Here is a 26,392-nt window from a genome sequence, read left to right on the forward strand (position 1 = left end):
TACACCTAGACTATAGCTCTATCCACAGAGGCCCAAACTGCCTGGGTTTTAGGAGTATATACACTGAGTGACTCAACACACACCAAAACAGAAATAGGTTTCCTTTAAAAATACAACATAAAAGATAACAGGCAAAATGAAAGCCTCAGAGAATTAATTCACTCCACAAACATCTGTCCACAGCCTACTTTGTGCCTTGGCACATGAAGAGATAAATATAGACTTGGGATCCAAATTATTTCCAAATATCAGAGGGTGAGTCTCATTTGTAAGCAGTGGAGGGAGTGGGGAAGAGGGTGTTTATTCTTTCCAAGCTTATTTGCAAGAGAGCTGTGGTGGAAGCACAGGACAGGAGGCAAAGGAGACCTGGGATCCAGGATTAACTCACTGAGCCCTGTGGCTTCTGGTAAGATACAATGTCTTTCTCAGTCTGCCTATTTGTTAAAGGTGGGGATAGAGGGCTGGACAAAGTATATCTTCCAGTTAGGATTTTCTGTAGTTGAAGAGTATATGCTTCCTGTCCTAAAGTTTATGATCTAGTTGTAAGACACTGAACAGATGGATAGAAAATATAACACTGCATTCAACACAGCACCCAAGTATCCAATGAATAGGATGAATTGACACTATAATGGACATTAGCCACACATGTTTAATTTACATTTAAACTAAGCAACATTATATGCAATGTATAGTTTCATATTACGGTGGTCACAGCAAGTGTCTAAGAGTCACATGTATTGGTGGCTTTGATATTGGAGAGTGCAGATATACAATGTTTCTGTCATCGCAAACAATTCTATTGGACAGAACTGGTACAAACACCATGAACCACAGATACCCAGAGATCCCAGAACTTCCCTCCATCCCTTCTTGGCCTGAATGTATGATAGCTGTTCAGCTGTGACCAATGCTGACCTTCTGAAGACAGTGGAGGACTCTGTGTCTGGTGGAGATTATTGCCTTGAGCAGGAGTTGAGTAGTGCCACACTTTCCCCATTGTCTGTGTTTCTTTGATGTTTGCCCAGGGCCTTTGGGAAAGCTATAGTCATCTATTCTTCTCATGAAAAATTCCCTTTTAAGCAAACCTATGAATAATCTCTGGATAATCCAGGAATTCATGCATCTTTTACAGCTCCCTGGGCTATTTGCCCAAGAGGTATTGTATGCAAAGTCCAACAAAGGTTAGTTTGATCAATCAATGAAAGTTAGCATTATGCATGTATGTATTAGCTGTAAGAAGCAACCAGGGCTGCGACTGAGTCAAGAGCGTCCTTACATGCTCCCTCCACAGCACTATTAATAACATGAAAAAAAAAATCACCCAATGTCATCCCAAAGACTGACTTCAAATGAAAACAAAGCAAATGAAGGAAAGCAAAACAAAAGAACAGCAAGACAAGCACAAGGGCTCCCCAGGGTTTCTCTAGCTTGTGCATGGGTGTGGGTGTGATGTGTGAGAGTGTATGTCAGAGTGGCTGTGGGAGTCATATGTGTGAGTGGGGATGGTGGAGAGGGGATAGATAAACCTGGGGGACTTTGGGTTAGGACTAAGAAACTTTGCCTGTGACTCAGAGGAGGAGACTCAGTTTCTTTTGGTGGGGAAAGAAGAATTAAACTTTTGTCAAACAACTTCATGGCCAGTTCCTCTAAGGGGAGGTGGTAAGAGAGGACAGTGTCATAATAGAGGGAGTGTTAATGGCTGCTATTTTAACAATCTAAACTCACTGCTCCAGGGCTCCAGTAGAAACTAAACAGTCTTACTTGCAAAGGGTGCAATTTCTAAAAAGCAAATAAATAGCTGGAGGCACACTCACACTGAACTTGTGCCCAACTCAGTGTCAATCAACAAGTTTCCATTGAATTCTGGACAAGCCAACTCCTCTTCCAAAGAGAACACAGCAAACATTGTAAGTTCAGTTTGGGGGCAGTTGGATGATCTTATGTATCCTGTCTCCTCGGTTTCTTTATTTTTTCCTGCTCTTTTGCTCCTTCCTCCCTTTTCCAGCTAAGATGTTTGTTCCCTAATCCAGCCCCACCCAACTTAATTTCTTTCTAATGCATCTCCCTGGTTCTTCTCCTACCACTGTGGTTCTCCTACTTTGTGTTCCTGCACATGAGGACTGACTTACTGACACCAACCTCCAGGCAGGTTCACATCACTTGTAAAAGGGTACTTTAGAAACTAGTCTGTGGAAAATGAAATTAAGACATGTTTATCTTAGCGCAATTTTTGAAATCCATGCATAACAGATGTCTTCAGAAAGCACATGAAAATGTATATCATGAAAAAAACACAAAACTATGCATGGATTTCAAATTTTTTCACACCAAAAACACATTATCTTTTAAATTCCATGTTTTCATGAATCTTGTGAAACACTGTTATAAAACAACAACTTTTCTTGTACCTGTCATATATTCCAAATGGGAACAGAGAAAGTTGACAAATGTACATACAATAATGTTATGTTCCCACTTGGGAATATCTACATTCCAATCAGTCACCTTTCTTAAAAACTGGAAGTGAATCAGGCACATATTGGAACCTAGCCTGACACAGTTACTAAGTCTTAGAATAAAATATTCATCTCCACCATGGACTGGTTATTTTCACTTCTCTGGATTGTACTCTGTCTTGAATTGCAAAATAACAGCAATAATGGCTTGCATTTATTGAGGGAATGGTATGGAGTGGACGTTGTGCTAAACCCCGTTCATAACACAGTTTAATTAATCCTCATAACAGTACTTTAAAGCAGGAAGTATTGTCACACCTCTCTCGTCCCTTTTCCTCTCTCACACACACATACAACCTCACCCACTCCAACATACCCATGCACCCAAATGCCCATGTTTACTCACACGCATTGAATGTATGTAAACATTTCAATCCCCCTCTCCAAATCCTCTCTTATAGATATTTGTAACTACTTCTCCCCTTAGTGAATTGTTACAGTTTAGCATTCACCTTTCTGCTGATAAAGAGTAAATCCCCGGGAAAGAGAGACCCAACCTTATTCCCAGCAAATGTTAGAGACTTATGTGACAAGTGAGCAGCTGGAGAGAGGGGAAAACGGGAGAAACTCCAAGAAACGACAAATAGTGCAAGAAAAGTACCAGGGGCCACTACAGTCAAAGGTCCCCACAAACTCACCTTTGCCCATGCCTTATTTATCTCCTCCTTCTCCATCTGGCAAAATCCCATTCACCTGTCAGGGTCCAACTCAAATGTCAGGTTTCCCCTGACCTTTGACTCTTAGAAAGCATCTCTCTTGTCTCCCCTCTCTGCCTACACAAATCTTGTCTCTACATCTACCAGAGTATCCAGCACATTCTGTTCTAATGCTCATTATTTATGCTTTCTCTCCGTCCAGACTGTGAAATTCTTGAAGCAGGGATCTGAATCCCCAGCACAATACATGAGATGTGGCACCAAGTTTGTACTGTAAACATTTGTGAAATGAATGAATGAATGAATTTGTGAAATCACAACACCAACTTCTGGTTATGAGGCAATCCCTTTCCCGGGATTCTCTGGGTTTGGCTACTGCCCAGCATTTCTCAATAGGATAACCACTGGAATTTTGTGGGGAATATTTCTTCACTGCCTTGTGTTCCTACTGCATGAGGAACACTTACCATCTCTAGTTCCTGCCCTCCAAATGCCAATGACATTCCCCATCATGTCACTGTGATGACCAAAACAGTTTCAAAGCCCCGGGCTAAGTTAGCAGGGGGTGGGAGGTGAGGTTGGGGGAGCTTCTCTTCCCTGATTTGGTAGCACTGTAGCAACAGCACTATAGCAACAGCTCTTCCTTGATCCTAATGTTCCTGCAAGAGAAGCTGTGAGACAGGCTCCACTAAGAAAGCGAATTTGCAAGAAAATCGTGGATGAAGAAATTCTGGCTGGAGATTAGCAATCAGGGCAACTTAATCAGTGTTCAGCTGCACAAAGCAGTCCTGCCCACTGTTTTACTGATTGAAGAATGGGGAGGTGTCAGAACAGCTGCCCTTCACATTTTCAAGGGAATGCGGAGATTTGCACCTTGTCTCTGGTGCATTCTCAACATGACTCTTGTGTGTAGGGGTCTGCTTGGCTTTGACAGTGTCAGCATTATTGTGCAGGACACTCACTTAAGGTACTTCTTAAAATCTCATAAGAAGCAAATAATAGAAAGGCATGGCATAGGTGATGCTATTTTACAACTTTGTCTAACAGTTATTAAGTCTGTCACCTGTTGGCTTTAGACAACTCACGTCGTTTTCCTTAAGCTAGGAACACATATTCAGTAACTCTGTGGTGCTGTCATTGTGGGCTAAGTTTCAGGCTTTGCCAATATTATAAACAGGGAACAGCCGCAATCTGGCAACCCAGAGTTTAAACTTCTTTCTACTACTTAATATACCCCCTTATACTTCTCAAAGCATTTTCCCACTTCAACGTCTCTCTTCATTGTCTCTTACAAATCTTGGGAGGAAGAATACATCATCACTCTTTCTTTGCAAGCTGAGAAAACAGACGCAAAGCAGTTAGCCTGCTCTGTGAAAGTGCAACAGTGAGTTGGGGGAGCATAGCTGCACCTACATCTTTTCTGGATGCATGTCTTCATGTACTTGTGACAGAACAGTGCAACCCGCTATCTGGGGGAAGGCACATATACCTCACAGGGACAAAACTCTTCTTCATTCCCAAAGATGGAACTAATAAGCTTGATTTTCCAGAAGCCAAGGGGCCTCCTGGCCAACAACATAGCTTGAAGCAGATAGCTTCCTTCAGATATCAACAAACAGTATATTCTGCAGCTTGGAGATCAAAGCATTAAATGCCCCAGAAGCTGCCTTCTGAAAAATTCCAAGGGCGCATTCAGAAGATAGAGGGAACTTCTCCAGTGTTTGAAATGCCTGCTTTGTGGTCCTCTCAAAAATGGAACAAAAGAAACAAACACCAAGAAGACCATATAATTTAAATAACAAGGAAAAGCAACAACGACAGTATTCTTCCACTCTAGTTAACAGCCACATGCCTCCACAGAATCACATACTTGATGACCACCTTGCAGGATTTTTTGATCACCTTTAACACTAATCATAATCATCTCAAACAAATGAAAATGCTATGTCATTTAAAAAGATATTATACTTGTAAGTAAGACTGACATCCTAAACATATAAATGTACGCATCCAGTTGGACTGTTGATTATAAAGCAAGAATCCATGTGACCACCATGCACAACTGGAATGAATGCACCGTCAATGTCTAGAAGCCCCCTCCCTCCCAAATGAAGATCATGAAGATCACTACCATGCAGATTATGACACTTCTTCTCTGCCTTACATTTTAGTTTTATCACACTCAAGAGCCATGAAGCAGTGCAGGTGTCTTCTAGGAGTTCATGAAAAATGTATGTTATGAAAAAAATATGTTTAAACTTCCATTTTTTAAATAACCAGACTTCTCTTTAATTTCATTTCCTTTACGAAATACTCTCACATAAAGTTTCACTTATTTTGAGCATCATATTCATTGAATCATAATAATTGAATCATAGTGCATGTGTCTGTGCATTTATTCATGTCTTGCTTTTACTCAGTGTTAAGCTTGAGAAGTAATTTTATGACCTCCAAGTAACAATTTCTCTTATCCATGCCTCGTTATACATCCTTGGGTTTCATGTTCTCCCGCTGAAGCTCATTTCTGTGCATTTGGAGATGGAAGGAGAAAGTTGATCAGTGTCCTAGGATCAATTTATCTTTCTGAAGCTTGTTGAAATCCCCTCAGTCTGTCTTTCACCAGGCTAAGTAATTAGTTTTCCTTCAAAATTGACTCATAGGTTAGATGCTCTAATCCTTTAATAATCTTTCTAATAAAACCACACTGAATGGCTCCAGATATGATTTCCCCTAGGAATCAATCTCAATAGAGGCTCTTTGGGAAATATATTTCTCAAGATAAAGGGAAACAGGGATACAGTCTGAGTCTTTTGGGTGTCTCCAAAAGCAGATGACGAAGGTTGTTGGTAATAAACATAATGGATACCACTCAATGAACTTATTTGGGAAACATTAAGAAAGGGTTTCTCTCTTTCACAACTCAGCATTTCACATGGTCATTCCTGCTAGTTACTGCTTGTCACGCCTGTCATTGCAAAGACAATGTGGTCACTCATGCCATGAAAACATGTGCAATTAAAACTACTGTTTGCTATATTCTTTAAAACTTTATTTTTAAAATTTATATTTATTTTTACTGGAAAGTCAGATATACAAAGAGGAGGAGAGACAGAAAGGATCTTCCATCCATTGATTCACTGCCCACGTGGTCCAAGGGGCCAGAGCTTAGCCGATCAGAAGTAAGGAGCTAGGAGCCAGGAGCCTCTTCTGGGTCTCCCACATGGGTACAGGGTCCTAAGGCTTTGGGTTGTCCTCAACAGTTTTCCCAGGCCACAAGCAGGGAGCTAGATGGGAAGTGGGCCTGCCGGGATTAGAATTGGTGCCCATATGGGACCCCGGCATGTGCAAGGTGAAGACTTTAGCCACTAGGGTATTGTGCCAGGCCCTGTTTGCTATATTCTTTTAAGAATGCTTGGCTGTCTCCTGATTTCACTACTTATTTCTTTCCTTTTTTGCATTGCCAGGCATGATTGATTATTGTTATTATTATTAATTTCCTCATATTTGATACCAACCATTTCTCAAATTTCTTCTCCCCAGCATTTGTTTTTAAAGAGATATACTACATTGGGAGTGAATCTTGAAGGCATATTAAGTGAAATGAGCCAGTCACAAAAGTACAAATATTGTACAATTTCATTCTTAAGAGGTACACAGAGTAATCAGATTGATAGAAAGTAGACCTGCGGCCCCAGGAGGGCTGCAGAGGAGGCGCAAATTCACAATTGTTTATTGGATACAAAGTTGGAATCTGGGAAGATGAAAACGTTCTGGAAACCGTGGCACTGATTGTACAATATAAACTGTACAGTAAAAATGGCAAAATTTGTTAAATTTTTGACATGTACATTCGACCATGATAACATAATTAAAAAACTAAACAGAGAGAGAGAATTAAAAAGTAAGGGGAAAAAAGAAGAAAGGGGGTGAAGGAAGGAAGGAAGGAAGGAAGGCATGCAGACAGTCTACCATTTTCCTGTTTTCTCTCAATCTTCATTTTATCCCTGTCAATACAATAAATGGATATACTATATAATCAACACGGTATTGGTGAGAAAGAATTTACTTGGCTTTAAATAAACATTTTATAAATAAAAAAAAACAGAACTTTCAAAAAAAAACTTACCTTGTCTTCATGTTTAAAAAAATAACCTCTACTCCCAAATTTGATGCCTTATTTTCCTTCTCAGTTAAAATGAAATCTAACCAACCGGATTCCTCTGCCTCCTACAGACAATGCTGATTCAGCCCTTTCCTGAAAGATATGTGTGTATGCAAATGTATTTGTGTGTATGTATATAGATATACAAACATGTATAGTTCTTCAAAAAGTATGTAAAGTTCTTCAAAAAGTTCATAGAAAATGCATATTATGAAGATATTATGTATGACTTAATTTTGTTGCAACAACATAAACTTCTTTTTAAAAAAAGATTTATTTTATGTTTATTACAAAGTCAGATATACAGAGAGGAGGAGAGATAGAGAGGAAGATCTTCCGTCCATTGATTCACTCCCCAAGTGAGGGCAACGGCCTGTGCTGCACCGATCCGAAGCTGGGAACCAGGAACCTCTTCCGAGTCTCACATGTGGGTGCAGGATCCCAAAGCCTTGGGCCGTCCTCGACTGCTTTCCCAGGCCACAAGCAGGGAGCTGGATGGGAGGTGGAGCTGCCGGGATTAGAACCAGCGTCCATATGGGATCCCGGGGCATTCAAGACGAGGACTTAAGCCGCTAGGCCACGCCGCTGGGCCCCATAAACTTCTTTTAATTGCATTTCCCAAAGGCTTTTTGAGGTATGCTCATACATCATAGTCTTTCTTCAATTCTAGGATAGTAACCCTAGAAAGCACTTCTTAAGCAGCTACATATATACTACTGAACCACTTCCCACTCTGGGTCTCAGCATATACGTGACAATGACAACAGACAACACATTGGGACATTTCTAAAATAGATCACTGTAAATAGCCAACAATGGAGTCCTGTAAGAGGGTAGATTTTGGAACAGATTTCAATAACTGACACCCTAACTTTGCCAGTTTATAAAATCACTTTCAGGGAATAGCTGACAGTGTAAAAAGCTAAATACAAAAATCAGACCAAAAATCATTCTAATAAAGACTGTTATTTATCTTAGTGGCTGCAAATAATCTGGCAAACATTTTTGGGTTATAGTTATTGCTGCATCCAAAACCCTAAAGTGAAACCCTTTGGCTCAAGGCAACAGATAGCAAGGATATCTGGTTACTTCAAGAACATATTGGTTTTAAATTAGCAACCTCAGAGAAAAATACTTGAGAGCTGGCAACTCAGCCTGGAAACCACTATGTGCTTTGCCACAAATGAAGAACCTAACATTATGAAAGGCTTGGTGCTCTCAGACATAGGGAGGAGATAAAGCCTGAATCTGTGGGCATCTCCTTCTCTGCCTCTCCTACTTCTGAACTCTACAGGTGGACAGCCAAACTCTTAGCTTCAGGATCTGCTTCATCCCCAATTCGAACCCTTGTCTTCTCTCTGTAAGCATTTCCTACTCTATAGATCCCGGATTCAGATTAAATTGCAAGTGATTAACAAGAATTAATTACCACTTTTGAAGATGGATGAAGTCATCAGGAATCAAAATTTTATATGAAAAAGATGAAAGTGTATTAATGACAATTTTAGGTTAAAACACCATCAAAGTCCTATGAGTTTTAAGACAACTTGGCAGGGAAGCAAGAATGAGGGTGGACAACACTGATTTGGTGATTGAACAGGTCTTGGAATCCAAGGTCACAGGAACTCAAGGTAATAATCACCTCTTCTGCTTACTCAAGTAGAAAGCAAGCCCTGGTTAAGGATCAGCCCTGCAACTCAAGTGAAAGCCTGCTAAAGGACATTTTACTAATCCTTTCCTTAAAATACCCTAGATATTTCCAACTAAGTTGAAAACAGACTAAGCTGAAAACACTGATTTTATTTCAAACTATGTTGATTGCTTTTCCCTTTGAGAGTTTCATTTGTTTATCAGCAGAAATTCCTGGGCTAATTCCGAGAAATGCCATTCATTTCTCGCCAACAAGTCATGAACAATGGGCGGAGTAGAGGGGAGAGCTCCCCACGGAGGGTCCTGCTTTCTGGACATGCGCCGTGAACGTGGAAGATGGCAGAAGAGAAGGGCTTAGGCTGGGACCTTTGGGAAAACACGGGAGGCAGGCCAGATGGCACACTGAGCGGGTACATGTAAATGCTGGTTGGTTCTGGGGAAATGTCACACAGGCAAAATGCCTTTGTAGGATACCCATGCTCGCCCTTTTCAGAAAAGCAATGTTGCTATGCTTCCCGCAGCCCTCTGCAAAAGCATAGGACCTTTTACTCAAAGATCTTACTCTCTGTGGACTACTGTTTGTGGGGAGCTCTCTTGACTTTCTTTCTCAAAATCTCCCGAGTGCTATTGCTGCAGTGCAATCCTCAGTCCAACTGTCTCAGAATTCACTGGGGTGCTAATTTGAAGTACATGCTATTCACTGCAGCCCGACTACATCAGTGTTTTTAGTGGTGGGCCGGGGAGTCGGCATTTCATCAAATCCTGCAAGGTGATTTTTAAGCCCATTAAAGTTTGAGTATCACTAGTTTAGAGTATTATGCTAAAACGGCCCACTACTCCAATGGATTTATTGAAACTGAGATACTGCATATATCAATAGTTTATTGCTATAAAATAAATACCTTCTGATGAAAGAATGCCATAATTTAACACTTCCAAAAATATATTTTAAAGAGTGACTCAAATACACTTCATCATATAATAATTTTCCTTAGTATTCCCAATTATAATCCCATAAAATTGTATTCCTTACAGCAAACTTGGCAATATTCTCTGTAAACCAAGAGTAACTATAACTATGGAGATTTCTTGAAAATTAAGAAAACAAAAGGGCCCGGTACAATAACCTAGTGGCTAAAGTCCTCACCTTGAACACTCTGGGATCCCATACAGGTGCTGGTTCTAATCCGGGCAGCCCCATTTGCCATTCAGTTCCCTGCTTATGGCCTGGAAAGCAGTAGAGGATGGCCCAAAGCTTAGACCCTGAACCCACGTGGGCGTCCCAGAAGTGGCACCTGGCACCTGGCTTCAGATCGGCCAAGCTCTGGCCTGTGTGGCCACTTGGGGAGTGAATCAACGGATGGAAGATCTTCCTCTCTGTCTCTCCTCCTCTCCGTATATCTGACTTTCCAATAAATAAATAAATAAATAAATAAATAAATAAATAAATACATCTTATAAAAAAAATAAAAGATTTACTAAGGACTAATGGGATCATTCATTAACCCTCAGTGAGGTGCCACCTTCTTCACCTTTGCATGGGGTTAGCTTTGGTTAGCTTCCATAGAAAGAAATGAAAGAGTGCTGCCCTACCATGATAGAATGTCACCTTTCCTCTAGAAGCATTGCTTTTATATGACATAAGGGCTTTGAACATGCTAATGGGAATCACAATATTTTTAAAAAATCAATTTAAAGAGTTTGTCAGAGAATAAAATCACCTTACTGAGTAGGTGCCATTTTATCAAAGAACATTTTGATTCTTCATATTTTATAAATTAGCCAAGGCACAAGTGTATGAAAAAAAATAATGGAAATAAAATAAAGATGAACATCAGGACTAAACAAACAGTCAGCAATACATATCAGGTCTAGAGAACATCAGTGAACATCTTTTTATAATCCCTCATAACAAGTGTAATAATAATAATAATAATAATAATAATAATACTATAACTAGAGTAAAATAAATCTTTTCTTTCCAGAGACTAACCTTCAACATTTGTTAAGGTTTTAGATAGTTCTGGACCCAGAGCTGATTTTTTTTAATGCGTCAATATTTTACATTTACACATCATCTTGCACATTATGGTCATGGCAGTCATTTTAAGAAAGAAAAAGAATATACTAATTGGATGTTATTACTTAAAATAAATTTATGTGGGGCTGGCATGATGGCACAGCAAGCTAATCCTCCATCCTGTGGCACCAGCATCACATATGGGTGTTGTTTCTAGTCCCAGTTGCTCCATTTCTGTTCTAGTTCCCCACTTGTAGTCTGGGAGAGCAGCAGAGGATGGCCAAGGACCTTGGGACCCTGCATTCACATGGAAGACTTGGAGAGAAGCTTCTGGCTCCTGGCTTTGGGTCATTTCAGTTCCTGCCATTGCAGCCATTTGGGGAGGGGACCAGTGGATGGAAGATTTCTCTTTCTCTCTCTCTCCTCTCTGTAAAACAGCTGACTTTCAAGTAAAAATAAATAAAATTATCTTTTTAAATGAAACCCAAGAGGCAGGTGAATACATAACAGAAATTAATGAAACTTAAGAGGACAGTGCAGTGGAGATCAGATGTAGATGGTGACAACAGCAGTGATCAATGGCAGTCACAAGGATGGCAGCAATAGATATTCAAAAACATAAACCAAAAAAATGGAGTATCATCAAAATTGGGGGCATATTCCTTAATAAGTTGAACATAAAATTACCATATGACCCAGAAATATCACACTTAGTAATATGTCTATCCCAAGTCGTAAATACGTGCTGCAGAAAAATTGGTATTAATATATTCATAGCAGCATGATTCATGAGATTCAAAAGGTAGAAACAGTCAATAGTCATCATCTGATGAATGGGTCAACAAAACTTGGCTCATGCAATCAGAGCAATATTACTCATTTATAGGAAGGAATGAAGTAATGATACATACTACAATGTAAGAGTGAATAAAGCTGTACAAAGAAGTCTATGTATGGGGCCCGGCGGCGTGGCCTAGCGGCTAAAGTCCTCGCCTTGAAAGCCCCGGGATCCCATATGGGCACCGGTTCTAATCCCGGCAGCTCCACTTCCCATCCAGCTCCCTGCTTGTGGCCTGGGAAAGCAGTTGAGGACGGCCCAATGCATTGGGACACTGCACCCGCGTGGGAGACCCGGAAGAGTTTCCTGGTTCCCGGCATCGGATCGGTGCAGCACAGGCCCGTTGTGGCTCACTTGGGGAGTGAATCATCGGATGGAAGATCTTCCTTTCTGTCTCTCCTCCTCTCTGTATATCCGGCTTTCCAATAATAATAAGGACCACCTAAAGAGTGCATAAACCGGGACAGAGAGACCTGGGAGGGAAAAGTGGGTTCCCCCTTCCTGAATCACTATTCCCGTAGGAGGGCATGAAAACTAGGATGGGGGCTGGGATGGCTAGATAGAGAGGCACTCAACAACATCTGTGAGGGCTGGATGGTTGAGTTGATTAGATAGAACTAAGCTTTAATACCCATTGACGGGTACCAGAGCCAAATGGGATGGGGGACAGACGGGTCTTCTGCTACACATACTGGCAAACCAGGGTGGGGGGCGGGCTTGGTGGGGGTTAATGTGGGTCGCCCCGACTAGGCTGCAGCTCCCACTGGTTGATGTAAGGGCCGAACCAGACTGGACTGCAACACCCATTGGTTCCAGTGCAACTCGGGACTGAAAACAGAACCAACCCAGCAGTTGCAACCACCAGCTGATCGGGGTGATGGACTGTGCCGGGCCCTGTGCTTGCTAGAACATACAAAAAACTAATCTGGGAATACCTCAAAGTATCTTTGGAGATCTCCCCAATCGAACTGCTGGACTCAGAACTCTAACCAAGAAAAGACAGAAGACAGAACGGGACAGTCATTCATCTCAGCTATATGTTGGCAGCAAATTATGGGGCAAACGGAGACTTTATGATGGACCATATCAATCAGTGGACGACCTCATCGAGCGAAACGCGCAGCAATTCATAACTAGAGAACTATTAACACCACTTGGGCACATATCTCGGAGCATGCCCCACATCCGGGACTTGGGGTGGGCGGGAAACCGGGTGGGGCTTCTCCCTCAATGTCCCCCTTTACCTCAGATGCAGGATGGAAACAATATGGACATAATGGCATTGCCCACTTTCCTATCCCTCTGAACCTTTTTTTTCCTTTTTTCTTTTTTTTTTTTCTTTTTTTTCTTTTTCCTTTAACTGTAATTAACTATGTAAAGATTGTCAACAACAATACAATAAAAAAAAAAAAAAGAATTCACCAAACTGAAAAAAAAAAAAAAAGAAGTCTATGTATGAATACTTTATGACTCAGTTTATGTGAATAGGCTAATCTACAGAAACAGAAACAAGTGTTTTCAGTGGTTTCTAGGAGGTGGGAGAAGGGAATGAGGTACAACTGTGTAATGATTACAGACTTCTTTGGGGATGGCGAAAAAATTTCTGGAATCAGATTAGTTAGAATGATTGATCGCACAACACTTTGAACATTACTAATGACACTGAACTGTATACTTTAAAAATATAAATTTTACGCTATGTGCACTTTTCCATAATATAAAATAAATACATCTCTGTCTTGAACTTTTGTCCTAAAATAAACTACAAAGAGCAAAAAATGCCTGTCTGGCTGATTAATTAATACCACACTGGAAGTCACAGACATAGACAAAGATGTAGAACTCTTTTTTTTTTTATACAAATATATGAGGAAAAGGTAACACAAAGTGCCAGTGTTTAAAGACCAAAAACAGATTCAGAGTGTCTGAATGACTTTTAACTCACATCAAAGGCCAAATGTCATTTATGCAACTCATCTTGTACGTTGTGATTCTGCTCTAGCACAAATTTATTTAGTGCAAAGCTGTTCATATGGGATTTCTAAATGAGGAAATAAGATTGGTATAAAACAGAAAATGTATTAGTTCATACATGACTTTTCTGAGCAAAATAGTGCTCCACACAACCAAGTGATAATACCTGAATACAACGTATATGAACTCAACTAAAATCAGCAGGCCATAATGTGATACAGTATTCCTTTTCATTTCTATTCATCTGACATTCTTCCTCATGGTTCAATTTGGCCAGTATATGCTCTGTATTAGAAATTGTTATTTCATAATTTTGTCTGATCTGTATGCATTTTATCTTGTATCTTTAACTTAGTAGTTTCAATCTTTCCTTTAAAGTCATTTCCATCCATCAATTAACTGTAATCATTTTGATGGCTAAGCTTATATTTACTATAATATCCTTTTATTCATAAATGGTGTATGATGCATTTTCAAATCATGCTAGAATTTAATTTGTATAGTTGTTTTATTAGTATTAGGGCTCCAAAGTTGCCTGAGTTTTGACTGGTTTTTGCCAATCTTATTTTTCCCATAAGTACTAATGTTTTTTTTTTTTTTGGCTAACCAGTGCACATACACCTTTATTTGGTAACGTAAAATTTCAAGTCCAAATTAAGCAAGTAAACAATAAAACATGCCAAAAATATGGCATAAAAATCAAGAAATATGACATTTAAATCAAAGAATACATTTTACCTGTCAATGAGATAGAACTTGCTAAATGTAACATTTTCAACTCTTGTCTAATAACTCTTTTCCTCACTGGAATCATATTTCTGGTAACTCTGTCAAGTGACAAAATGACATTTCCAGATCATTTGCTTGAGAGACAGACCTGACAAATATATTTTAGAAAAATTTATCCACAATCCTCTTTCTAATCATATAATCTGACAGCTGCCAATATGTAATTAGATCTTAGAATCTGTAATAAGAAATGCCAATGTTTTACATTCCTTGTAAGAACAGAAGTCTTAATAAATTGTCACTGTAATTTGTTCTTCAATGTATTAAAATATTGAAGGTAACTGAACATGAAATTTCAATTCAAATAGAAAACAATACTTCATTATGTCCTATAAGCATTATTTTTTCTATGTATGTTGATGCTTAGAATATCTACTTGAAAAGTAGTCTAGGCATGTGCCGTATACACTGTGACATGTGTGTGTGTGTAAAAGAGAGTGAGAGAGAGTACAACTTTCACCTTTGTGGATATGAATTATCTTTGATTAAATAGTCTTTTAGTACATGCTGCCACTTGCTCAGAAAGCACCAAAGTAAAGCCATCACCATTAACATTTTAATACAAAAATATGATGTTTACGTTAAGCTAGAAAATTTGCTGTTACCTACAGAAAGTTTGTCTCTTTGTAAATAACTTACTAACCCTTTACAAAGTCACTGAGCTATTAGCCAGGTAATGAATAATAATTTTGAGTTGTATTGAATTACATACTAGATTAACTGAGTAAAGCAAAGTTTTAGTTACTTAAGCTATTTACATTGGTTTTGGAAGTCCAGATTATTCCTCAGTATAAACCATATTTCATTTAATTTCATATAATTTGAATAGCATTATTTATGCAAATTTTTAATAAGAGGAAATGTTAATTCAACTTTTTGGCAAATGTTTATCCAATGCTGACGTCATGCCATTCACCAAATGAGAGATAAATATCCTCCAAGAAGTTCCAAATCTTTTCGCATAATGTACATATTTTTTGGGAATCCTTCTTGCTCACTTGTGGGCTGGTCTTACTGATCCACTTCTGATGAACAGAACAGGGCAAATGAATGGGAAATCATTTCCAGTAGAAAGATACCAAGAGTGAGCCCACATCCTCTCTCTACCTATCATAGGCTGAGGTCGAAGTCAGCTGCCTTGTTAGCTGCCCTGTGGAAAGAATCTTGTGCCAAGGCCTTGATGAACAATCCAAGTCAACCATTTGAGTGTCTTGGAAGCAGATCCTTCTTCAAGAAAACTTTGCACTGAAGGAATCCCAGCTGATTCTTTATTGCTTCCTTGTAAGAGCTTATGAGCAAGAGAGTGTGTTTAGTTTAATAAGTGCAAAAGAAGAGTGTGACAAGTGTGTGATGCTTTAGCCACAACAACAATAGATATTTAATACACATTCCATATACTTACTAGGCAGAAAATCAGAACTGTATATGTAAACAAAAGCAGATAGCAGACAGAATTCAATGATAATCTCTTCCACACCCTATTCTCATTTCTCTGCATTTGGGCTAATTGCAGTCAACCACAGTCATACAATATTTTTTATATATATTTTTTATTAATTTTTTTCGCATACGTTTGCAAGGAAAGAATCTTGATTGAATTTGAACTGTAATACTGCATCAAGGTGGAGGAATCCACCAGGGGGGAGGGGCGTAGGGAGGGGTCGGGAGATTCCCAGAGCCTATGAAACTGTCACATAGTACTAATGTTTTCCAGTACATAATTTGTAGGATGTAAGGGTTTTCACAAGTGCATAAATAAAATTACAGCAGAAATGCTCACATTTGTTAGCTTACTCACAACCCAACTACAGTTGAGAAAGAACTGGGCTTTCAGCTTTTTGTTTACTGGTGAACAGACTATAAATGCACCAGTGGAAAGGTCATTTCCTTAACCTACCTTGAATTTAAAAAACTGGGATAAGGGATACCTCTCTTGGCAAAACCACACTGTCACTATCCCTGTTAAAACCATATCATACAACCAAACTTTTTCACACCTAGCCGAAAGGAAACACCGTGGATTAGGTCTCTGGTAACCAGATCAAATCAGTTATTTTGGCAATTTTTTAACAGCTTTTTAATAACACAGGAATGCTGAAATATCTCCAAAGGAACCCAAATTTATTAATTCTGAATCGCAAATTCTCAGTGGAATGACCATAAAAAATGTGTTAGATAATACCATGACTTAGGCTTCTGATCACTCTAACAGTCTTCTTTGGGGGATAAAATTATACGTATAAAAAAAAAAAGGAATGAGGTGATGTTTTTATTTCTCCCTCCTCCCTTTTCTACCTCATTTTCCTAAAAGCACAGAATTTCATTCCCACAAATCTCTAATTATCAAAGACTACATGGAGTGCTATTGAAAATTAGGATAGTTTAATGACTTTTGCAACTCTTATAAAGTTTTTTGACTTTTCCATTAAGAAAGCTCCAGTCTCCACATATCACCAGCTTCTTTGAATCCAGTAGAACCTTGTGATATATGATCATGATATGATCTTTGCAACAGAATTTTGGGTAAGTGCTGATGAGAAAGAATTTCATTTGTTCTTCAGGGGAATCAATATCAGTTTGTTTTTAGTATTTCTGGAAATGGAGTCTGCATGTCCTTATATCCAGGGAAAAGCAATAGCCATGGAAATTACAGAAACAAATGGGAAGGTGTGGCTCCTCTGTCTTTTTCAACGGAAGATGAGCTTTAAGCATTCAGGTAGGATATTATGACCAAGTTCGTCACTGCTCAGGCGAGCTTCCCCAAGTGCCATTGGTATGTAAAAATAATACCTTGAGCATGTAGGCTGCTTGTTTGTCTTACTGTTTTGACATAGAAATAGTTCATTCTATTGTGTTTTTAGAGGAGGAAATTTTCATCCCCATGCCTTCCTTTGGGCTAAGACAGAAAACCAGAGTCCCTTCCTTTAGCCAAATATTTCTGTGGCCCTGAAGGCATGAGTTTCCTCATGCCTAATAATCAGTGAAGTGGAAGATATACAGAGGAATCATCAAGTCCACTGCCCTGTCTCAAGGCAGGACTGTGTCAACTGTATCTTAGAACTCTGAGTAACTTTATATTTCTAGAGATATTCTGTAAGATGACAAAACTTTCTGAAGTCATTTATTCTGGGATTTAATAACCACTGTGTCCTAAAGTTCTTACTTTAATTAACTTCGATTCTTCTCTGCTATGTTTTAATCCTATTTATTCTTGTTTTATCTTAAATAGGAAAAAAAATAAGGATTGGTTACATTCTGATTCAATATGGCAAAGATAACGTGAGAAATATTTCTGTTTTTTTCCAAGAAGAGAAATGAAATGTGAAAAACACAAAAACAAATTAATTAAAATTCAAAACTGCCAAAATCATAGTCAGAAACAAAAGGAGATATTTTGTGCAATGAAATACAGGAGGAAAGCACAATAATAAATTGGGCGCTGAAGACATATCATCAGCTGGGCCTAGACTTGGATAGCTAGGTCCAGGCAGCTAAATCAGAACTGCAACCTGCAAGTGGCTTTGTGGTTCAAGCTGGGGCCTAGGATCACACTTCTCACATGTGAAGAGGTGCTGACACAACTGCCTACCCAAGGTTGTTGCCTAAAATACACTGAGTTTCTAATGTAGGTAGTTGTAACTGAGGCCCAAAGATCATTATTAATGACCAGTAATGCATAAGAAAACAGAAGAAAAAATAGATGATCTAGACAAAAGGAGCCCAAGCTGAGACGCCAATATATGACCTAAGTTAGAGCTAAGTGAACCATAAGCTCTGAAACAACCATGTACAAAGAAGGAAGAGTTCCTGCCAGAGAAAACACTAATAGATAATGAACTTTCAAATGAAAGCTAGAAAACCGTGCAAGGTATAGAACTAAGAAAATCTCAACAGATCCAACACAAAGAGCGTGCCGTTGGCACAGTGGTTATGATGCCTGTTGGGATAAATGTGTTCCATATTCCAGCACCTTGCTTTGAATTCTGGTTCTGCTCTTGTCTCCAGCTTCCTGCTAATGCACGTACCTTTGGAAGCAGCAAGTGATGGCTCACGTGACTGGGTCCCTACCTCTGTGTGGGAGACCTATATGCAGTTTTTGGTTCTTTGTTTTAGTTTGGCCCATTTCTGGCTGATGTGAATAATTGGAAGTGAATCAACAGATAGGAAATCTCTGTCTTCCTGTCTCCTTTTTTAGCTTCCCAGTAAATAAAATACGCAAATAATAGCTTTAAAAGGAAAATCACCAAAGATGGTAATGAAGACTTGAAAAATAAGGATATTTAAACAACCTAAAATGGAATTAAATGAATTTTAACACTTAAAGAAATATAAAAGAGAGTAAGATCCCAAGAAATAATGGGATTATAGCAACATGCAAGTATTTTTAAAAATAACAGGAAACTTGAAAGAAAATATAATTACTGAAAACAAAACAAATAAACAAACTCAACAGATGACCTAAATAATATGCACAGAAAGAATTAATGGTGGGTTGGCACGTAGCAAAACAGATTAAACTGCCACCTATGAAGCCTGTATCTCATATAGGCACTGAGTCCCAGCTGTTCCACTTTCAATTCAGCTCTCTGCTAATGCACATGGGAAAGAAGAGGAGGATGGATCAAGTGCACGGGCTTCTGTCACCCAAAAAGGAGATCCAGATAGAGCTCCTGGCTCCTGGCTTTGACCTTGGCCCAACCCTGATATCTGCAGCAATCCAACAGTTCCACAGTGAAACAGCAGATAGAAGATCAATCATTTCTCTCTCTGTCTCACTCTCTCACTCTGTGTGTGTGTGTGTTTCTTCTTCATTTTCTGTAACTCTCTTTCAAATAAATAAATAAATTCAAAACATGATTAGTGAATTGGAAGACAGAGCTGAAATTATACATATCACTATGGGTAGCATACCAAGATGTGAAATAGACATTAAAAGACACAGATGATGAATTAAATCAAAAAGAGAAAGGGAAGAGATATTTTCTCAAAATGTGGAGGAGAAAATTAGAGTAATTTAAGCCAAAAATCATGTGCTGAATTGACGGAAGAAAAATAAATCATAAATCCACATATCTCACTGAATGCATCAATGAAAAACATAAAAACTTAAAGCATAATCAAACAACAGATTTCTTACCTACAAGCAAAAGATCCAACAAACCATTTACTAATTTCTGCTAAATGTTGGGGGGAAATAAGCACACCCCAATAATTTTAAAACCAGTCAAATTATCATTCAAGAATTAGGGAAGGAGCAAGCATTGTGGCACAGCACTATAAACTGTTGCTGGAGACATATCAACTCCTGGTTATTCTGTCATTTTAACCCAGTTTCCTGCTTGTGTGCATCCTGGGAAGCAGTGAGTGATGGCCCATGTTCCCCTTTTCTCATTCTTCCTGTTACACAGCTGGGGTAGTTGACAGACATATTCTACTCCGTTCTTCAGCCCCAGATTCTGAGTGGAAGTCATTCCCCAATCTTCTTCCCAGGGAACAGCAATCTTTCATGTAGTAGTTTACATGAGTTTCTATGTCATCAGACCAGTTTTAGAGACATTTGGAAAAAATTACCTTCATAAAGCTATGTGATAGGGTTCTTGGCAATTTTTAAAGCTCTCTCCAATTTCTAAGAAGTGCTACTCCTATTTATCAGAGCTTCTCCTACACCAGGTTATTATATTCCAGTTTAAATAACAGGATCAAATAAGTAAACACAAAACCAATGAGTATCAGGGATTTATTTCCAAAATTAACTTTTGAGTTGGTCAACTGTCCAGTCAATCTCTCATCTCTTGAAGTCATTACTGTAATCACCAACATAGCATGGTATAGCATGTGTTTTTGTCATCTGGTAAAAAAAAATCCCCTGTGTACATTTGTATATATTTGGGAATATGCAGGAAAGCATATTTTAGAAAAATGATGAAAAAAGGAATTTTAACACCTCTTCTCCATTACACAAACCTTAAGCTCTCGTGACATTTTGGTGAACTAAATTTTCACTGATCTCCGTTCTCAGCCCTATCTTTTTTTTTTTTTTCCTGATGTGCTTTATTTCTCTCTTTATAAGTCTGGATGTTCTTCCCTACAAGCAGCCTCATCTATGCCCCAGTGTAGTGGCTCCTTATGTCGGGGATTTTTCCCCTTAGGAATATCAATAAAGATATGGCTTGTCTCCACAGGTATTTTCTTACAGGAGGGAAGTTTACAAAGTTTGTGCAAAATGGAATTAAAAGATAAGTTTATTTTGATGGAAAATTTTTTGGAACGCATATGCATTTCTTCTAAAACATGCATTTTCTATGAGCTTTGTTAAGATTCTTTATGTATACAACACCAAAAAAAAAAAACCTGCAAGCATGCAATGTTACAGGGTTGTCTGATCACCTAAAATCCATCCAGAAACCCTCAGCTAAAGAACCTCTGTCTTAGGGGAAAACAGAATCAATTTAAAGAGTGAAAGAACTTCTAATGTACGGGTTCTCAGACTGTAATGTTGCTTTTCCTGGGACTACTGATGGACCCACACACGTTCTCTGAATCATTTCACACTTACATGCCTTTATTGTGGGAATCAAGTCTCAGTAAGACATGAACAAAGTATACTAGGGGAGTCCTTGTGTCAGCAAACACCAAAGCTGTAAATCATGAAAGTAGAAGTCCTAACAGCCTGTGAAAAAGTCTCTGATGTTTTCTCCTAGAAGCTGCTCTTAACAGTGTGCATGTAATAACTGTGCAGTCTGGGGCAGTTGGTTTTGCAGTAGGCATGCAGCTTTGAACAGTCATAAACCTCACTGGTTCAGCAGCTTTGATTTATGAATAGCCCTTTCCATCATTTAGAAGCTATGCTCAGATGCAATTCCTGTACTGATTGCACAGGACACATGCCGCTATGAGCAACTCCTTCCTTATGGGCCACTTGTGGCAGGAAGAGGCTGCTTATGGCAGAAAATCTCTTGGGACACAATTCCTTTCCCCCAGTTGACATCAACCTTTAAGTGATGAAAATCACAATAAAAATCTGTTATTGTGTTACCAGTAGCTTACTAGAATGTGGCTTGCTTGGGTTAGCAACAGCATTTAGGGGGCCAGTCTGGGCTGCCTGAAAGTGTCTTGTATTACTTTTATTACATTTATTACTTTCAAGAAGCTTTTCAGTTTTCCTTCTGGAGAGTTAAGCAGATGGACTGGATTGGGTTAGGTGAAAGATGAGCTGAAAACAAGCTGAGAGAGATTAAGAGACAGAGAGCGAGAGAGAAAGAGAGAGAGAGAAAATATTAAAGAGACAAATTTGTTTACCTGGGCAACGAGGGCAGCACAGATGAGGAATATGCACAGGAGTGAGGCAATGGAGGTTTGGACATCTTACTCGGCTGCAAAGCACATTCCCATTCTGAAAAAGAATAGACAGCAAGATAAAGTAAATGGATCTCAAAGGTAACTGGGATCATGCCAATTTGGGAAACAATCATGCAGGGACTCACCCCAACAGTGAATAAACCTATTCCCGAGAAACTGAATGCAATCAGCATTTTCTTTCCTTTTCTCATCACTAGCACCTCTGCGGGGCTGGTTGATAGCTTACTGGCATGTTTTTCTAAGGCTGGGAACACGTCTGTTCAAGGTTTCAAAGCCTGCCATTAATTGTGGGAGGCTTCCTCTGGCCTGACTCTGCGGCATTTCTCTCCTTCTGCAGCTCCAGCTACAAGTCTTCCAAGAGCTTACTCCAATTTCATAATCACCTGCTCAGTGCCATGGAAGGGAAAGGACAATGAGCAATGCTCCCTCCCCCTCCCTGCAAGCTACTGTCCAAAATCCTGTGTAGGAGCCATCCTAGCACACAGATCCTGGATCCCACATAATTCTATCTTGGTCCAGTAGGCTAGTGACTCCTCTCCTCATTTCCCTTTTTAGCCAAAATTCTTTTGAGAAATAACTAAGCTGATCATCTAGTACGCCTGGGTCAGACAACTGGGTCCCTGCCTGATTTACAATTACAAGATCCCTAGCTCTGACAGCTCAGAACCATTGCTAGAACAAAGGAAGACTTTAGAAATCAATTTTCATTTACATTTTCCATCCATAATTCATTTGAAGCAAGGATTTCTCGTATGTGCCAGGCTGTTGTGAGAGAAGAAAGTGGTGAAAAGGATGGAAAGATGGCCAGTGCTTGAGTTGCTGGCATTGGGATCATATTAACATTTTCACTGCCCTATAGACATCAAAGCCTCGGCCCCAAAGGGTTAGTTGTCCATCCCCGTTGTGTTAGGCCAAGAATCCGACAAAATCATGCCATACCAGGCAGTTAATCAGTCCCCAGATGCTCTATTTAACACATGCCCTAGCCATTTAAAGGGACAGGCTTCTTTTTTTCCAAATTAGGATCACCTTACAAAAACCCCTTTTCTTCATGTTTTATAGAATAAATTCTCATAGTACTGCATTTGATAAAGCCACAGAAGTTCCTCATACAATACACTCAGCACAACAGGTAGTGGCATCTTGAAGCGAGATTGCTAAAGCACAGCAGAACCTATGCTTCCTGGCTGAGGTATCAGCTAAACCAAATTGCTGTTTAAAGTTATTGCCCCTCCATACCTGCAAATCAGACCTCTGAAATTCAACAAACTATGGAGCAAAATCATATTTTAAAGAAATACTGTCTGTACTGAATATAGAAAAACTATTTTTCTTATTATTCCCTAAATACAGCATAACAGCACCTTATGTAGCATTTACACTGCATTAGGCACTGAGGTTATAGATAGACAAGTTAAAGTACGCAGAAGGCTGTGCACAGGATACTTGCAAACACTGTGCCATTTTCTGTAAAGAACTTGAGCATCTACAGAATTTGGTATCTGATGGGGGCTTGGTAAATAGGCTCCCATAGACATCAGGGATGACTGTACTGAATACTATGCTAGATATTATATATACATATATATTTAAAAATTTTTTGCAAAGTCAGATACACAGATAGGAGGAAAGACAGAGAAGAAGATCTCCCATATGATGGTTCATTCCCCAAGCAGCCCGCAACAGCCAGAGCTGAGCCAATCTGAAGCCAGGAGCGTCCTCCGGGTCTCCCACGCGAGTGCAGGGTCCCAAAGCCTTGGGCCATCCTCGACTGCTTTCCCAGGCCACAAGCAGGGAGCTGGATGGGAAGTGCAGCTGCCAAGGTTAGAACCGGCACCATATGGGATCCCAGTGTGCTCAAGGCGAGGACTTTAACAAGTACGCTATCGTGCCAGGCCCTAGATATTATATGTTAATGATCGTGATAACCATCATATCGATGATGATGACATTGACGATGATAATAACAGTAGCTTATACTTCTTGGATGTTTATCATCAACAATCATTGTTTTAAGTGATTTAAATAGTTAAGTGAATTTAAGCCTTATGACAGCCTGATGAAATAAGTAGAAGAATCATGGCATTTCTATTTATATTTTTTAAAGATTTATTCATTTTTTTTGCAAGGCAGAATTAGAGAGAGAGAGGATCCTCCACCCACTGGTTCATTCCTCAAATAGCAGCAATAGCCAACACTGAGCTTGTCTGAAGTCATGTGCTTCATCCTGGTCTCCCACCTGGATACAGGCACCCAAGTACTTGGGCCATCTTCCTAGGTGCATTAGCAGGGAGCTGGACAGGAAGAGCTGCTTGGACTTGAACCAGTGCCAATATGGGATGCCAGCACTGCAGGCAGCAGCTTTACCCACTTACTATGCTATAGCATTGGCCCCATCCCATTTTTAAAAGCAGACACTGAAGGAATTTCAGAGAGGTGAGATAACTTGTCCTGTGTAACATGGCTTAAAGTGGTAGACTCAGGGCTGCAAACTTGGTCTGTCTTAATTCTATATCCTCATGGCTTCTCAACACCTTTTAATGTTACCCGAAGGTTATATTTTCATGGGCACAAGATTGTTTTCCAAATACAAAAGGATCTGGCATGCAAGTAACTTCCTTTTCTAGCTGTACATGAGGGAATAATGACAGTTCTTACCTAAGATTTCAAGTAACAGACTGTTATTGAACATTCTGCATGTTCAAAATTCTCAATTCTCCAGGCTGAGCCGAAGGTTCTCTTTCATAACTGACCTAGTGTGATGCTTCTCCATCACAGTCAATTGTGATCTCCAGGCAACTTGGCCACCCCTGGAGATATATTTTGATTACCACTGGGATTGTTACTACTCTTGTTTGGTGGGAGAAGGACAGCCCTCTTCTACGAGAAATTAAACAACCCCAAATGTCAACAGTATTGGTGCTGAAAAATCCTAACCATGAAATCCATGCAGCATAGCTGTGGTCCTCAGGTAAGTCACAGAAAGATGATGGAATTACCTGCTTTATCTACTGCAGAAATAGCATGTAAGTTGCCCCAAAGCCTCTTTGCATGATTGGACAGGAACCAAAATCCAAGCAAGAGAACTCTAATTCACGCCATGTACAGGTCAATGGCTCACAACCTCAGTTTTAATTATGGCTGTTGACTGAGAAATCATAAAATGTATTTGCCCAAAAAAGCAGTTTATAACCTTCCCTAATACTCTCCCTGAAGGACAGTCTAGAAAATAGTTTTCAAAAATCATTTTTCTTATATTCCAGACACTAAATTAAGCTTTCTCCCCTGTTCCTATTATCAAGTTCTTCTGCTTCCATCAACCCTGTTCTATATCATTAGCCACAGAAACATAAATGTCTGTCCAGAAAAAAGCTTCTGAGATATCTCGTAAAGATCAAGCCAAAACAAAATAGGGGGCCCAACACAGTGACTCAACTGCCTAATCCTCCTCCTTCAAGTGTCAGTATCTGATACTGACACTGGTTCATGTCTCAGAATCTCCACTTCCCATCCAGCAACCTGCTTGTGGCCTGGGAAAGCAGCAGAGGATGGCCCAAATCCTGGGGACTCTGCACCCTCACAGCAGACCCAGACAAAACTCCTGGCTCCTGACTTCAGATTGGCTGAGCACCAGCCATTGGATACTTGGAGAATAAACCAGTTGATAGAAGACTTTTGTCTCTGTGTGTGACTCTTTCTCTTTAAATCTGCATTTCCAATAAAAATAAATTACTCTTTAAGAAAGAAATAAGGAAGAAAAAGGAGATGCTTCTTTTTCTTTGCAATTTACATTTTCATTTCTTTCAGGTTTTTAATCACCCACACTTCCTGACCATTAGGACACTGAAAGTTTCTACATGCTGAGGAGCAAACTGGGAAAACACATTCTATAAGAGATTGTACCTCTGAACAGATGCAATTGACGCAGTAAACCAACCCGTAAGGTTCCAGGTAGGGATGCCATCTCTCACCCACTCTGTACTTCTTGTCTTGAAACACACAATATGTCTCTGAATCTGTGGGGATGGAGTTGGAGAATACACCTATTAGAAAACATAGACTGCATTGCAAAATCCAAAGACCATCACAGATTCTATTGATGTTACTATACATCAAGAAAAGAGGTCTAGTGTTATTCAGATCTCCTACTCTTGGTATGTGTTACATTCTTTGCTCACTGGATCCTAATAATGATCCATAACATGGTTACTATTAATCTTTTTTTTTATATATTAGGAAGATCAACGGTCATATAATCAGTGAGTAGCTGAAGTGGTATTCAATCCAGGTTTGATTGACAATAAATCCCAGAACTGTCATTGCTACTCTGTCATAACAGCAAGGTAAGAGAGCACATTGTGTATTGTTTTTAGAAAAGGATTTGAAAACAGAAGCTAATGACTGAAATGTGGATGTGTCAGAACA

At 39.4% G+C, this 26,392-nt stretch overlaps 1 protein-coding gene and 1 long non-coding RNA gene across 11 annotated transcripts in view; one reads left to right on the top strand and one right to left on the bottom strand.

Annotated features, from left to right (window-relative positions):
- The window catches only part of CHRDL1 (chordin like 1), a 127,132-nt gene that overhangs the window by 75,493 nt on the left and 25,247 nt on the right, over positions 1-26,392 (bottom strand). For all 10 annotated transcript variants that reach the window (XM_058658893.1, XM_058658892.1, XM_058658895.1 and 7 more), the window contains exons 3-4: positions 25,871-25,983; positions 21,908-22,001 (exon numbers count right to left, since the gene is read on the bottom strand). In XM_058658893.1, the coding sequence (XP_058514876.1) occupies positions 21,908-22,001; positions 25,871-25,983 (207 nt within the window). The remainder of the gene's footprint in view (positions 1-21,907; positions 22,002-25,870; positions 25,984-26,392) is intronic.
- Positions 287-25,919, top strand: LOC131478580 (uncharacterized). The gene is made up of 2 exons (XR_009244556.1): positions 287-406; positions 25,775-25,919. It is a non-coding gene; the product is annotated as an uncharacterized LOC131478580 (long non-coding RNA).

Source organism: Ochotona princeps, chromosome X, assembly GCF_030435755.1.
Source record: "Ochotona princeps isolate mOchPri1 chromosome X, mOchPri1.hap1, whole genome shotgun sequence".
In the NCBI taxonomy this organism is placed as follows: Eukaryota; Metazoa; Chordata; class Mammalia; order Lagomorpha; family Ochotonidae; genus Ochotona; species Ochotona princeps.